Source organism: Neolamprologus brichardi, chromosome 7 (genome assembly GCF_056152115.1).
Source record: "Neolamprologus brichardi isolate AB-2024 chromosome 7, ASM5615211v1, whole genome shotgun sequence".
In the NCBI taxonomy this organism is placed as follows: Eukaryota; Metazoa; Chordata; class Actinopteri; order Cichliformes; family Cichlidae; genus Neolamprologus; species Neolamprologus brichardi.
In genome coordinates, this window is record NC_142110.1 from 29,325,934 (window position 1) to 29,342,738 (window position 16,805).

The 16,805-nt window shown below is 38.2% G+C and overlaps 1 protein-coding gene across 1 annotated transcript; it reads left to right on the forward strand.

The window, feature by feature from the left end:
* The first annotated feature begins 4,558 nt into the window (after positions 1-4,558).
* LOC102788776 (single-strand DNA endonuclease ASTE1-like) lies at positions 4,559-8,065 on the forward strand. Its single transcript, XM_087843455.1, has 4 exons — positions 4,559-5,778; positions 5,884-6,088; positions 6,405-6,570; positions 6,651-8,065. The coding sequence occupies exons 1-4, from the start codon at positions 4,576-4,578 to the stop codon at positions 6,769-6,771; spliced, it is 1,695 nt and encodes a 564-aa protein (XP_087699581.1). The 5' UTR covers positions 4,559-4,575; the 3' UTR covers positions 6,772-8,065.
* The last annotated feature ends 8,740 nt before the right edge of the window (positions 8,066-16,805 follow it).

Below are 16,805 nucleotides of genomic sequence, written 5' to 3' on the forward strand. Positions count from 1 at the left end.
CTGCCACCGGGAACAACAGAACGTAGCTGTCAAACAAAACCCAAACAGTCCTGACCCGCGACAATATGAAACAGGGAAGTACCGCCGTGTAATCCATTTATTTCAACAAAGTAACTGTATTCTAAATACCACCTTTTTAAACGGTAACTGTAACGGAATACAGTTACTCATATTTTGTATTTTAAATACGTAACGGCGGTACATGTATTCCGTTACTCCCCAACACTGTTAATAGAAACTTAAATAAAACTCTTTAATTTAACTCTTTTGCCTCCCTATCTCCTTTTTCTGACTGGGACACATTTTGTCAATTTTCCTGATCACCTGGACCCTTTTAATGGAACGTGTCATTGATGATCAATAAAGTTGGGTGAGGACAGTTTGTGTTGCATATTGTGCTTCAGCTTGTGCTGCTGTTGTACAAGGTTAATGGTGTGTGTGTGTGTGTGTGTGTGTGTGTGTGTGTGTTGCAAGTCATTTGTATCTCCATGCTTTAGCCCGTACCTCATCAAGTACGGGTGACATGTTGTTAGGAGTTTTATGCTTTATGAGTTTGTAAATACTAATTTACAGTCTAAGTAATAAATTGTTTTAAAAGAATGTTTTCTATTTTGTTTTGGGATTGGTCAGAAAAATGTAGTGGGATATAAAATGTTGGAATAAAAAACAAAATAAAATTAAAATTATCATTCGAATTAGTTATTTTTCAACTGCGTTATGGACAACAAATTTAAAAATGTGATTTTGGAGGGTTTTTTGTTCACTAATATCATCAAGGATTAATGTTTCTATGAGTCCACATTATACTGTCGAGTTCAAGTTACTCAACATGGTAAATGGCCTGTATTTGTATAGCACTTTTCTAGTCCCTAACGACCCCAAAGCGCTTTACACAACCTGTCATCCACCCATTCACACACACATTCACACACTGGTGATGACAAGCTACATTGTAGCCACAGCCACCCTGGGGCGCACTGACAGAGGCGAGGTTGCAAGACACTGGCGCCACCGGGCCCTCTGACCTCTGACCACCACCAGTAGGCAACGGGTGAAGTGTCTTGCCCAAGGTCACAACGACCGAGACCGACCAAGCCGGGGCTCGAACCGGCAACCTTCCGATTACAAGGCGAACTCCCAACTCTTGAGCCACGATCGCTCCATGGGCATCCTTATGTGCCCTGTCATTTTTATTGCAGTTTAACTAACATGTAAAAGATTTATGACACAGAAATCACATGTAACACCATGAACAATGTTACCGGGCACATTAGCAGGAATTTTTTTTTTAAATTTAAGACATTTTATTTTCTCTTTTTGTTTGCATAAATATCAATACCTTTTGTCTTGGCACTGCTTCTCAATAGACTATAACCTCATGTAACACTGATGAAGTGCTAATGAAGTCATAGAAACCAGGTATTAAGCTAGATATTGTGCGATTATCAGTTGACTCGATCGTTAGACTTAAGAAGGGCTACTGGAGCTGATGTTCAATAATCAATAAATACAACACAAAACAATTGTGCAGATACCATGTATTTAAACAAAAGCAAGGAAAAATAACAAGAAAGGAAAAGTAAAATAACTTAAAAAGTTACTCCTACTGGAGCAGTTCAATCAAGCTTCATCATATTTTCTAGTCTTTGGCTTGGAATGAAGTTGGTTTGGAAACATATTTGGTGATGTTTCATCTCCTGCTTTGTGTTTATCTAGGTGCCCCACACTTTGGGAACCTCTGATCTAAACATGGCTGCTCGAAGGCCAGCTAGGATCCCTGTGGACCTTGCCCTACAAATGATCCAGGACCAGTGTTGCCAACTTACCGACTTTGTCGCTATATTTAGCGAGTTTTCAGACCCCCATAGCGACTTATTTTTCTAAAAAGCGACTAGCGACAAATCTGGCGACTTTTTCTGGTGTTATTGGAGACTTATTTATGACGACTTTTTGACGTGAAAGTGTGTATCACTCTTACTCTCAACAAGCAGCGGGTGCTGCCGTGGGCACCTCGCCCGTGCGAAAGCGCTCACAGGCGGAGGATAGTCCTCCCCCAGCTGCTATCAGGGCAGGAGACGTTCACACCTACGCGTCCAAACTGCAAATGAATCGCACATGAGCGAAGCCGCTGCTCCCGCACTGACTGTAACGCAGTCAGTTCTTTTACTGTTATGATGTTTTGTGGATCACAGATTTAAAACTACTTATAAATGCAAACACACACAAAGTAACTTCATGGTAAATGGACTGGTTCTTATATAGCGCTTTTCTACTCTTCTGAGCACTCAAAGCGCTGTACACAACTTGTGCATTCACCCATTCGCACAAGTACATCTCTCTAAGTGCTTTCTAGATAACATTCACACACATTCATACTCCGATGGATGCATCGGAGAGCAATTTGGGGTTAGTATCTTGCCCAAGGATATTTGGCATGCAGACTAGGGGAAGCCAGGAATCGAACCACCAACCTTCCGATCAGTAGATGACCTGCTCTACCACCTGAGCTACAGCCACCCCAAACGTGACCAGAGTCACCAGAGTGCCTATTTCGGGTCACTTTTTTCTTGGTCCAAGCCCGGATAAAGGAGGAGGGTTGGAATTGTGACATTAAAAAAAACAATAATGGATAAAAGAAATTTAATTTGTAGTTCTGAACACAAACATGTTTTGACACCTGATTGATTGATTGTTAAGTGCTAAAATGTGAATGAAAATAAAAAAATGTACATGTTAAAAATGAAATTACTCTTTTGTTTGAACAAGATATATCATCTTAACCAAAATGAGAGAAATGTCTTTAATTTATTGCAAAAAAGCATTGATTTTTTGTGAAGACTTAGGTAGTGATACAAAAACTGCAATTTCTTAAAATTAATGAAAAAATACATAGAAAGGCAAATGGCCTCATGTCACAAATATGTTTTATGAGGAATACCTGGAATATAAATATATTACAACTCTTTGTTTTAAAGATTTTGAAGAATAACACCCAGTTTATTGCAAAAACAGATTTTATTTGGGGTCATTTTTGACCCCACAAAAAGGTAGGTTGTGCATCCAAGGGTTAAAGCTTACATGTAAGTGCTCGTGTTTTTAAATTACTCATTGCATACATGTGACCTTGTGCTTTTTCATATTGTGAAACCTGCTGCTAAACGAACTGAGGTAAACTGTGTTAAAGGTTACATGAACATCCTCTGCAGGTTAGTGCAGGATAAACAGGTTAGTTTGCTGCACTGTGATGGATTCAAAGTAAAGAACAGTGTGTGACTGCTGCACAGTGTCTGTGGTTTCATGGTCACAGTTAGGTTACATCAAGTGTAGCAGAGATTCACATGAATTTAACTATTCTACTACTACTATTACTATGTAAGTAATAGATATCTGTAAATATCAATAAGTATAGACATGTACATGCACATACACATGTACATGTTTATACTATATGTACACTAAATATACATACGTATACATATACCTGCACACATCCATACAAATAAAAGGTGCATTTTGCATGAAGCGTGTCCGTGAATGTCCAGAATGTCCTGTGACTCATGATATCGTGATTGAGGAGTTATAGAGTCAAAATGCTGTTGGAATGAATTCTCTGCGAAAGCGAGGGTGTTTCATCCAAACATTCATTCAAGGATCATCCAAAAGCTTAAAATTAGACTCACAAATGTGTACAATGATTTGTGTGTAACTTTTCAGGAAATGCGTGCTTCAATCCACACACAAATAATCAATATAAACACATGTAAGACTATATTACAAATGTGTAAATCCAAACCTGAGTAAATACTGATCAATAACACACAATTTATTAAGTTTAGCTTCATGAATATGATAACTTTCTCTTTTAGCACCGTTTGTTCCTCATCTCATCTGTGACTGTTACTTTTATCTGAAAACACAGTCATGTGTATTTCTATATCTTTCTTTAAAAAAAATAGTGTTGTTTCATGTATAACTTAGTAGCTCAGCTGTCGACTCTGCAGTCCTGGTGTTTGCAGCCTTGGTGGTTCCTGGGTTATTCTTAAGATCTTCTGACCACAGCTGTACAATATTTTTCTTTGCTTATGTTCTACATAAAAGGTGATCCGAGTGATTACATTCATGAAATAAAATTTGTATTATTATCTATTGATATTATATTAATATTGCATTTGTAACAGAAGTATCTCCACTTCTATTTCTCTCAATAATCAGAAGACAGTCTGAGGTAATGAATCTGTCTAACTTATCACTAACACCGTTTTTACTCCGTCATTTAAAAGTATGGGTGAATGCTCTGACAGAGCAAGAACCAATTAATTGTTTCACAAAAAGCCAGGGCACCTGAGTTTACTTGAAATCAAATTAAATGAAATGAAATAAAACAGAAGACCACAACATGAAGATGAAAGAAATTAAACCAAAGAGTAACATAGATATGCTAGATTAGTCAGAGCAGGTGTGACTGGTTCTGTCAGTGTGGGCGTGTACGATGTTCTAGCAGGTGTGTAAATATCTGCAGACACAGAGGCATTAGCACAATAACCACCGCTCACCTTCACAACACTTTAAGGAATCATGGAGGTTTCAACCTTAAAGAAAATTATAGATGATTTTTGTGTCTCTGAAGAGGTTAACATAGAAAAAACAGGTCTCATCATTGATGGTGCAGCTCTGTACTACTCTTTGTATTATACGTCTGATCCAAAGCTGGACCAGCGCTGTGGAGGAGATTATCCTGGATTTAAAAATGAGGTCTGTAACTTCTTTAAGACTCTGCAGGACTGTGAAGTCACTCCGTACGTTATCCTGGATGGAGGCTCAGGGCCTGAGAAGCGTGAACATCTTGTGTCTCGTCTAAAACATAAACTGGAAAAAGCAAAGACAGTAGCAGAGACTGAGCCTGATGCTGCACCAAAAGGATGTAACGTCTTACCACCTCTGGTAAAAGATGTCTTCATAGAAATCTTAAAGGAAAAAGACATCATGTTTGAACAGTGTTTAGGAGAGGCAGACCCTGTAATTGTTTCTGCTGCAAATCAGAAACAATGTGCTGTGCTGTCCATTGATAAGGATTTTTACATCTTTGATTTGTGCAAAGGTTTCCTTCATCTCAACAACTTTGAGTGGAAAAGAAAGAAGGATGGCAAAATTCCTGCTAAGCTCTACACGTGTTCAAAGTTTTGTGAGCATTTCAAATTGGACCCTGCTCTCATGCCAGTCTTTGCTTCAATAGCAGGAAATGATTATTCAAGATTAGAAGACAATGGTACCTTTGCAAATGAATCATCTTCACCTGGTGAGTACAGCATTAAAAGACTGGATGGTATGCTCAGGTTTTTAAATAAAGTGAATCTGGACGGTTTGAATGACTCACAGAAGAGAGAGCGTGCTCTGAGTGAAGCTTTAAGTCATGTTGGTAAAAAAGAAAACCAAACATTCAAACTCTCCATTCAAAAATATGTTCAACCAGAAAAAAAATGTCTTGAGTTGCCGACATGGGTGAGTAAAAAAGTTGAGAGTGCAGAACTCACCACTTTTGTCATAAGTGTTTTAGATCAGAAGACTATGATGCTGACTCCAGTTGTGGAGGACTTTTCACAGCGCAGTAGTTACACAGCTGCTTACAGCATCAGACAGTACTTCTATGGACTGTTAACTGGAGGTCAGATGTGCACTGAATATGACAGGGATAGAGAAGAGATCAAAGACAAGCGTGTCCCATCCATACTCCTCAGCAGTGATGAACAGAAGCAACTGAAATTACAGCATCTGCATGAGGTACTGAGGTTAATCATGAAATATGTGTTTAATTACTCCGACAGGCCATAAACGTGTTTCCGTGGTACACGTGAGCATCTTGTCTGTGTGGTACCTTCTGTTCAGGCTCCTGAGGGTTTGCGTCGCAGGGTGTTTGAAGAAGCTCTGCAGGTTCAGACTTCAGCCTTAGAAAACATCCCCGACCAGCTGAAGCTGCCAGTCTGTGTGACTGTTTTCTGGTTCAAGAGGCTACAACACCACCCAAAACCTGAAACTGTCCACTGCCTCCACGCCCTCCTGCTGGGGTTTGTGTTTGACCAACATGGTCCAGGTAAGTCTTACTTGATACCATGATGGATATTTACAATGAAATGCATAGCTACATGTCACTTTATTAGGAACACCTGTGACAGCTCTACAGTTTCAGCTCCATAAATCTGATTATTCTGTTTATTACTCACAGTCAGCTGTCAGCAGGTTAGTGTCTCTGAAAGCAGTCAGCAGATGGACTGTAGTCAGAGTTCCTGTAGTCAGAGTTTGCGTGACAGCAGCAGCGTTGATGCTTCCACATCAGCCTGAACAAGAAGACAAACTGCTGCTCGTCTCTGGTTCTGTGTCACTGAAACTTTGTCTTATCTTGTCTTTAGAGGACGAGTTTGAGAGGAAGATGAAAGCTTTAAAGGATGCAGCTATCAGGAGTAAATGGCAGCCTTGTGTGGCTCATGCTTTCAGCCAATGGCAGTGCTGCATGAGGCAGAGCCTCCACCTGAACCAGCTGCTGTGTTCCCCTCTACCAGAACCACAGTGTGCCCGGTAAACACCAGACCAATGATGCGCTCCACAGATGTTTAACACACTTCAACAACTTTAACTGATATTTTTTGCTTTGTCAGGCTTTACTGTGGACCTCTCCTTCATCGGCTGGCAGATGAAGACACGATTGAAGAAGTACAGAAAACACTGAGAGGAAAAAAGAAGGAATTATATGAGAACCTAAAGACTGTTTGTCATTAACTTTTGGGAAAGGGGAAAAGGACACAGGATCCCCACAGATCTTCAGATGTGACATGAAGCCATACTGAAAACAGATGATAATTATACAGGTCAAATAGTTTATATTAAATTAAATTTTTTGTTCTTTGTTTTTTCTGCACGATTGAATGATGTGTTTGAAGTAGAGGATTTAGCGGTACAACTAAGGGTCAAAGGTCATTTTATTTCTGTATGTTGGTAAATCTGTTTGCTTTCTCGGTATAAGCTAAACTCAAGAAAAAGTAAAACAGTTCAAGACAGTAAAAAGTAGCTCTTTTTAACTATTTGTCTCTAATAATGACTGAACACAAAAGCCAAAAACAGAATAGTATCACAACACTGTCATCATAAAAACAAGAAAGGTGAACACGAATCAAAAACCCCAAACCCTGAAAACAGGATGAGTGTGTGATTAAATCTGTGAGAATTTCATTTTCCTACCAGCACTGATCTGATCTGATTTTATATTCATGTTTGTTCATAAATAATATTCATGAGCCTGAACTTTTTGTCGCTCAGTGATGCAGCTCTGAGTCAGACACAGCAGTTACAAACAAAAATGATCAGAGTTCATTCATATTCATGAATTTGAGCACTGATGATCCACGAGTTATATTTTAACTCTTCATTTATAAAAGTAATTCTTTAACATTTGCCTTAAACTTGTCCTCTCTGTTTCTCCTGCTGCAGCTGGTGATGTTTAAATGTTGGGATCGTTGATTCGTTCCATCCCTGCAAATTACTATATGACTTATTTCTAAGTGATTCTTGTTCCTATGCTGCACCGCTACACCTGATCTTAGGGTTCCTCCACCTACCAAATCTCACTTTAACCCCTGCTGATAAATGATCTTAGGCTATCGTGTCCAAGCAACATCAAGAATTTAAGAACCTGCATGCAGAAACAGAGTAACGAAAAATATGTGATGTGTTAAGTATATATGGTGTATATGTGTTATTTACAAAATCAGTCACTGGGTATTAGTGAAATCTCGTGGACACTTAAAGACACTATACAGAATAGTAGCAGACAAATAAAAACAATGACATATACAGTGTTAAACAAGTAATTATTAAAGTAATTAATGAAGCCAAATTAAAGAAAAAAATTTAAACTGTAACCAGACCTGTGAAACACACCATTCAAACATATAAAGGCACAAGGGATGAACCAGTGTTGTAATGGGCTCCATAGTTCTGTGATGCAAGTAAACATACTGTACCGACTGACTATAATCTTTTTCTTTTAGTACTGATGTATTCATGCGTCCACAGCATCACTCAGCTGCAATGAAAGAAGGTTATGAGGCTGCATGTGTGTTTGCATTATGGATGAATAATTAATGTGGTTTTATTGTTTTGTATGATTATATTCAGAATAAAAAACTAACCCTTTACTTAAACACTCAAAGCATTTTATCACTGCACGCCTCATTCAGCCAGGCTCTGCTCTCTCGTCGTCAGCTTGTTCAGAATGCTGCAGCCCGACTCTTGACAGGCACACGTAAACGTGACCATAATTTCTCAGTCTCCCAGTCCAGTTCGTTCACGCTGGCTTCCAGTACGTTCTAGAACTGATTTAAAGATTTTATTGCTTGTTTTTAAGTATCTCTTTGTGCCTCTCTGATCTGTTAACTAAAAATACTCCAAACAGAACTCTTAGGTTAGCTGATCAGTTGCTTCTGAATGTTCCTAGAAGCAGACTGAAACACAGAGGAGACCGGGCCTTTGTGATTGCTGCGCCTAAACTTTGGAACGGTTTGCCTCTTCAAATTAAGACCTCTCCAACACTTAACATTTTTAAATCCCGTCTGAAAACACGTCTTTACTCCCTAGCTTTTAATTGTTTTGTTTTTGTTTTTTCTGTGTTTGTTTTACTTTTTTACTTTGTACAGCACTTTGGTCAACCTGTTGCTTTGAAATTTTCTTACAAAGAAACTGATTGGTTTATTAATCCATTCATACAGTTCTATATTTCTGAGTGTTTTAACCTAAAATTCACACACTCATCCTCCAGTAGGTGCACTGGGGGGAACTCGGGTTTCAGTATTTCACCCAAGGACACTAAAACACACAGAGTAGAGCAACTGGGGAACAGACCACGACTTTTGGATTGGTAAATGACTTCCTCTCCCTTCTGAGCCACAGCCACCTGTACAGCAAATGTACATTTGCACATATGAACAGGATGTTTTTAGTCTGCAATAGCTGATTTTTCTTTCCTCAGAGAAACAGACATGAATCAGTGAGGAGGGTGGAGGATTAGGTGAGACTCTGGGTGTCAAGAGATTTATTCTAAAGACACTTCTTCAGCTAAGAATCTAAAGGTAGAAACACAGACGCTGCAGTTTTTACTTGCAAGGGCGATCACAGAACGCTCACACCAGAGTGGGGGCCCTGTGATGTGCGCTTTGTTCCTGCACTTGCCTTTATTTATATACAAAAGTAATACAACAGTGAATACGTCTATTCATTAACAGAGGAATGTTAGTATGTAGGGAGTGAAGATAAAAGAGGTTCAGGTGTATGTGTGTGTGTTATTCTGAAGGACGTGGCCCCTCTTCTTGAAGATAAAAGCTTCCAGCTCCCCTCTTCCTGGCAGGAGTGAAATGATAACAGCTTGCTCAGCTATTATCACTGTGAGAAAGAATTTATAAAGCAAGTCTTGATTCCAACAACAGTCTAAGTCATAAAAGGGTCATCATGCAGTATTCTATAATATGCAAACTTATATATCACAAAAAGATTATACTGACTACTAAGTACAATTTTATATTGACACTGGGTCATGTGATTTAACAGAAAATCTGAAACAGGTGCAAGCAGTTTTGTCTTTTCAGACCTGAACAGTCAAAGGCTTCCACAGATCAGGGTGAACAGGTTGAAGCTGTTCTTTGGAGCACACAGTCACCTGGATACCTGACCTCACTGCTTAAACAATAGCAAAGCCGTAGGTTAATGTGTTTATGGCATCAGAGGTTTAAATAACCTTCTTGATTTTTCCAGGAAGGTTATTTCAGACTTTGTTGTTAGAGAGCAGCACAACACAACAATTAATCTATTAGTTTTTGTTTCTGGACTTAAATTTCCCTCCTTATTTTCAGTATGTTTTAAACACACCTCTGACTTTTTCACATTTTGCCATGTGTTGAGCTAGAAAATGTATAAAACTCAAATACAACATATGGCTGCAAGCTTCATCCAAAAAAACTGGACAGGAAGAAACTTCCAGCATGAGGCAGCAAAGAGATGCTGAGGAGAGGAGAGCGCAGGAGAGTAGGGAGAGGATGGACAGACTGTTTTCACTTCTTGAAAGATTAGTTCCAAAATAAGAAATGTGTTTATTTAAATATATTTGTTACGTTGTTAGTAAACTCTGAAAATTCTAACAGATAGCTGATCCTTATAATACAGTTGAATAACTATTAAAAAACAGATAATGTAATATTTCTGTACAGGTTGCAGTCGTCATGATGAACATGCTGTTGCAAGCTCTGCTCCTCTCGGTGATAATACACCTTCTCTTTTCTCTTTGTATAAAAAAACATTAAAAGTCAGTTTAATCTCAAAATTCACTGTTTAAAAATCCAAATCACACCAGATAATAAAGAAAAGTGAATGGTTCAGTCTTGGTTCATGTACCAGTGAGACATTAAACTTCATTATAACTATGCAGTTACGTAACTTTAATCTGAGCCAACCCGATTTGCTCAGTTGTAAATAAAACAGCGAACTAAACGTGACCCGACAAACAGAACCTGAATGAATTAAGTCCAGTGTTTAACCACTGAGAGCTAAAACTCAGGTGAGGTTTCAAAGCTGTGTGCCGGTGATTGTCTAAAAACAATAAAATGAGACAGATAAGAGAGAGCAGTAGACGGCGTGCCAAACACACAGGCGCAATCATGTTTAGCAAGCAAACTCTCAAGCAAATGGTTGTTAACTTCAGGTAGACCCACACTCCACTGCACATCAACGGATCTGCTGTTGAGATGGTCAACAGTGTGAAGTTCCTGGGTGTGCACATATCAGATAACCTCTCCTGGAACCTGAACACCACCACCATCATGAACAAAGCCCAACAACGTCTTCACTTTCTTAGAAAACTGAAGAAGGCCAGTCTCCCTCCTGCCATCCTCATCTTACCAGGCAAGCATTGAGAGCGTCCTCTGCTGCTACATCACTATCTGGTACGGGAACTGCACCTTTGCTGAAAAGAAGTCTCTGCAGCAGATAGTGAGGACAGCAGAGAGGATCATTGGAGGCCTCTCCCACCCATCTCCCAACTCTACGACAGACACATCATCCGACGTGCGAACAGCATAGTGAAGGAAACTTTCCACCCCTCACATGAACTGTTCTCCCTCCTTCCATCTGGCAGACGGTTTTGCAGCATCAAAAATGTAATGACTACACACTGTAAGAGCTTTTACCCTCAGGCAGTCTGAGCCCTCAACTCACTACCACCAAAGGACTGATATACACAAACACTTTTACAAACACCTTACAATACTCACCAAAAGACTCAAAAACAAGACAAACATCCACAAATCTTCTGCAAACTGGACCTGGGAACAACGTGCTTATTTGCACACTCAGTCACATAGTTACTGAACACATCTATATAATGCTATATTGCACATTTCGCATCTTGCACATGTCTTTGTCCTGTCTTGTCTACAATATCCCGACTTATTACCTGAACCTGGTATTCAATACCTACTGAACAATCCACTTCATATTGTCTCTGTCCTGTCTTTGTGTATTGTACACAGATATAGTTAGTAATAGTAACTTTTTTTAGCTCTTAATTTTACCCAAATTTAGCGAGTTATTATTTATTTGTAATTTCTAGTTTTATATCTGGAGATATATTTTTTATATTCTTATAAATGAACCATGGGGGGCTTGGGGTGAAACAGCATTTTGGTACGCTGTATACTGTGTGCATTGTTGTACTCACAATAAAGACCTTGAATCTTGAACCTCGATATGCTGTGCAGACAGTGTAGACCCTCTAAACTAAGTTTGGGGGATGTGATCTTTCAAGAAATGCAGACAAACTGTTGTTGTTTGTTTACTTACACAGCATGTCTTGTAGAATTAACTGGAGTCACCAGCAACAGCATCGCGCAGTCATATCTCAAGTCTAATAACAGAAGACAGGAAAAGATCAGTAAAGAAACAACTTCCCCAAACCAAAGCACAAATAAAACAATAAGTAAAACAGGCTGATCTAAAGTATGATTAAAGTTCAGCCTGACTAATATAAATGTGACTGACAGCTGCTAATATATTGGAAAACCAAAATACTTACCACTCACTTGATGTCTTTCTGTCCAACAGCTCTTTTTCTAGACTTGTAAGGGTTTGATGTAATGGCAGGAGTGCTGGTCCCGAGCCTCAAAGACAGTAAGAAGCAAGCAGAGGGAGAAAAAACAGAAAATTATTTAGAAGCTGATTTGATCCCTCTTTCTTTCTCCCTTTCCTATCCCTCACTCACATCTGTCCCGTCTGTAACAACTGAAAATAAAATAAAATAAATAATAAAAACAAAGGTCGATCAAATGGACCAATACGGCAATGCCATGATGATCCATTTGGCAAAATAAATCCATTGGGTATCCTTGTTGGTCTTCAGACAACAATTCTGACGGCTAAAGAACCAAATGGGACAGGCAAAAGAAAAAAAAGAAGCTGATTTGATCCTTAATGGCCGAGCAGTCGTTATAACTTAAAACACAGAAGGTCAATGCAGACAAATTAGACTAACACATATAGTATTAAAAGCAACATCTACTACTGTGTCTGAATGTGTGGTATTGTCACTGTCAGTTTAGGCCTAAAGAGATATGTGTTTGAAAAAAGACCAACTAATTTAAATATAATCATTACATGCTTGTTAAAAGTTAACTTCCAGCATATAAAGTTCCTAATAAGCACAGTGACCAGATAAAACATGTGGGAGTGTTTATATGTAAAAAAAAAAAAAAAAGCAACCCAAAAATGTTTCTTATGATTCAACTGTGGAATTTAAATTCTTTTGAAGGACAAGCTATATTACTTTATTTTCCACTATGAAAATAAGTGGAAACTTATTTTAACCATTTAGACTTTAACCATTTAACAGGCCACTAATCTGGATTATAGCTTTTACAACAAAACTGGTTTTTAAACACATTTTTAACAAAACAAATACTATTGTTATTATTATTATTACTTAAAATGTAATTAAACAGAAAAGTCGGTTAAATATAAAAGCAGTTTGCTTATGTTGTTAAAGAAAGGCTAGATGAGACATTAAAAGATGCCACAGATGTTCAAAAGCTGCCACAAAGCATGAAAATAAATACAGGGGTAAATAATTTACAGTTCATATGTTATAAAGGTTTGTATGGATTGAAAACAAGGCCCCAGCCCCAACAGTTACACCTTCCAAAAAAAGCTGTGGGGTTAAATTTTAAGTAACATCCATGTGCAGAGCAGGGCGGCCATTTTGTGCGTGTAGGGGATAAGTTGTGAGATCATTTGTGTACTCCAGTTTCCAGGGAGAGCTGAGACATTGCTGTGGAATGTAAGTGTTTATAAGATAATGCATGTAACATTTCAGCAGGTTTTATTTCTCTGGTGCATTTTTGTTTTTTTGTTTTTTTCTGTTAATTTGCCACATTTCATCTTTTGCTGCCAACGTCCTTCTTGTTTTTAGACAGAAGTTAAAGGGACACTTTTGTATTTTCAGTCCTCACTCACAATAAAAGACTTCACATTAAGAACCCCAGAAATTGTGTCATTTCCTGGCCTACATTATCATCCCAAAATCAACTATTTAAATTCCAATAACAACTCCAGCATCTGGCATTCAATAGAAATAATAAACCAATATGTGAACTCTTAGGACTTGGCAACAGTTGTAAGAATAAATAATTCCACATCTAAGGCATTATGACTTTATATCATTTTCATGACCATGAAATTACTTCATGTACCATTTCAGTCCCCACACATACTGCACTGTGTATTGTTAATACAATGGACTCAGTTTAATCATATTTATTTTCTCTGTCCATCGCTCCTTACAGGTCTTGTTTACCTCACAATAAAACAAAAGAAGCATGGAGAGGCGTGTAAAGAGAATCAAAATGTAGGACAACAATGCAACAATGTGAAGTATCTTTATTTGGCCAAAGAAAAACATCCAAAACTATAGTACAAAAGGAAACAAAAGCTGGAGACCAGAAACACACAGAAATACACACCAGGAGCTGAATTCCAACTGGAAAAATCTCAAGAGCAGAAAAACCGGACAACACTACCGGGGAACTAAACAGACATAAAGACAGGAAAGTGCTGAGAGATATATATACAGAGGACTGATGGAGGTGAGATGGAGGTGAGAACATTCAACAACAGATAAAAATAATTAACAGCAGAATAAAATGATGAGGCCAGGGCAGACGCTCACACAGGCTGAAGTAAAACCACACACAGAAAAAAGAAAAGCAGCTACTAACATAAACATTAAGTGAAACAAGAAGACAATAAAACATAAAAAACAAACACAGAAGAACTGCAGAGGGAAACCAAACAGTGAAACTCTGAGAAGACAAATGATAATGGCTGAAGACTGAAGCCAAAAACAGAAAATCATCACAAAAGTAAAAGTCATCATAAAAATAATAAAGTTAAACAAGAACCAAAAACTAAAAACGCTCAAAACACAACAAGTGTGTGATTAAATCTGTGAGAATTCAGCTTTCCCCACCAGCACTGATCTGCAATATTTTATACTCATGTTTGTTCATAAATAATATTCATGAGCCTGAACTTTGCTTCACTCAGTGATCTGAGTCAGATGCAGCAGTGAGAAACAGAAATGATCTGCGATCATTCATTTTCTTAAATTTGCTCCCTGGTTAAAGGTCACCAAGCCTCAGTGTGTCACACTTCAGTTAAACTCAGTTTTATTTAAATAACACCAAATCACAACAACGGTCTCAAGGCTTTTCATATTAAAAGATGAAGACTGCAGTAATACTCCAGCTGTTTGTTGTGTTGTCCTTCACTTTCTGTCTCAGTGGCAGTTGTTGTGAAATGTGCCACAAAAAATGTGATTGCTGAATTTTCCATCTATGAAAAAACTGATTTACTGAGTATGTGAGGTGGAGTAAATGTAACTGTATTCAAAGTATTTTTCAAAGCAGCATTATTTCAGATTCAGCTGTTTGAATCTTGAGTAAAAAATGTTTGGATCAGGCTTCGCCAGTCCCATCCTGCTTCTCTACATCTGTTTCCTGCTCACTTCATATATATGATCCATGACTCAGATCCTCAGCTGAGAGTTGTAAAATCTGGCCTTTACCATCAAGACCCTTCAACTTTATCATCTGATATCATGTTGAACACTGAACGTGGAAATGCTAACATGATGGCAGAGAGTTAGTGGATGTTTTGCATCACACAGTATCCACTGGAAGTAACATGTTGTACAACAGCAGGTTAGCAAGTTGTCTTTAATGACAACAATTTTCTGTGAAGCAGTACTATACTACTACAATATAAATAAACTTACTAAGTTAGTTTATTATCAATTATTACAAAATTACAAAATATTATTAATATTAATGTTGTTGTTGTTGTTGTTGGAAAACATCATGCAGCATGAATGAGTGAAAGAAAAGAGCCCTTACACACTTCTCTTCATCATGAGTTTATGACTCTTATAAATGTATCCTGAATCTGCCTGCTCCTGCTTCACCACTGCAGTGTCTAAGGCCATCCACAAGAGGGCAAAGTACCGCTACACCTGAGTGGACTAAAGACGTTAGCGTGTGGCCCAGCTTTCATCATGCTCGTATTTATAATTATATGGTCCTAAGTGTGAGTGCATACACTCACGAAATGTTCAGATCCCTGCAACAAGCCCAGGTCCAGTTTACTTAGGTGTATCTATTTTCTGATTTGGACTGTTTCATTTTATAGCTGTCGTTAAATTTTTGTCTTTATCTCCTGTACAGGCCAACACAATCTATTTGTCTTTTCTGGTTGTAGCATTACGCAACATTTTCAGTTCCAATAGAAATAAAATACGCGTTTCATAATTCATTCAATGTATTGTCTTATATTATGACTGGCGTTATTGTTTCATTTTATTATAGAATCTTACAAAAAAGTGGCAAAATTGTATTCCATTGTGCTTTATCAGCTGCTTCGGTGAAAAACAAATTAACACTGCAAAAAAAAATAAATAAAAATTCAAAACAACATACTGGAAAACAATTATTCATCACTTGATTGCTTCAATATAAACACTTGGGCACATATGGACTTTTCGTGGCTGTTTTGAACTCGCTCTCCCTCTTTACCAATCAAATCTCACTGTGGTAGCAGCTTTAAACTCGGTATGACCCAGGTTGATAGAGGGTGCCCAGTCTGGATTGTATTCCAGCATTTTGTAGACTGGTTTTCCTACAGAACACAACAAACAGCCCGCAAAGCCACAGTGAACAAAGCACCATAGTGCAACGAATTCAGTTCAAATCAATATAAAACTTATTTGTAACCTACATCAACAATTACAGTGGCTTGCAAAAGTATTCGGCCGTCACAGAGCAGCTGTATTTGTACTGACATTAGATTACACACACAGGTGCACCCTATTTAGTCATTAGCACTCATCAGGCAATGTCTATGGCAACTGACTGCACTCAGACCAAAGGGCGCTGAATAATTACGCACACCCCACTTTTCAGTTATTTATTTGTAAAAAATGTTTGGGATCATGTATGATTTTGGTTCCACTTCTCACGTGTACACCACTTTGTATTGGTCTTTCACGTGGAATTCCAATAAAATTGATTCATGTTTGTGGCTGTAATGTGACAAAATGTGGAAAGGTTCAAGGGGGGCGAATACTTTTGCAAGCCACTGTATGTTATGATAAATTACGTATTAACTACAACAGAAGACTTACCTTTGTGGAGATGCTTGGGCAAGACTAACATGTGAGCTGCAGTGTT

What these genes read in the sequence shown, in the direction of transcription:
- LOC102788776 (XM_087843455.1), top strand. Translation starts at nt 4,576, where the DNA reads ATGGAGGTTTCAACCTTAAAGAAAATTATAGATGATTTTTGTGTCTCT. An exon ending in AATTACAGCATCTGCATGAG is followed by an intron (nt 5,779 to 5,883) that starts GTACTGAGGTTA and finishes CCTTCTGTTCAG; the next exon opens with GCTCCTGAGGGTTTGCGTCG. An exon ending in CCAGAACCACAGTGTGCCCG is followed by an intron (nt 6,571 to 6,650) that starts GTAAACACCAGA and finishes TTGCTTTGTCAG; the next exon opens with GCTTTACTGTGGACCTCTCC.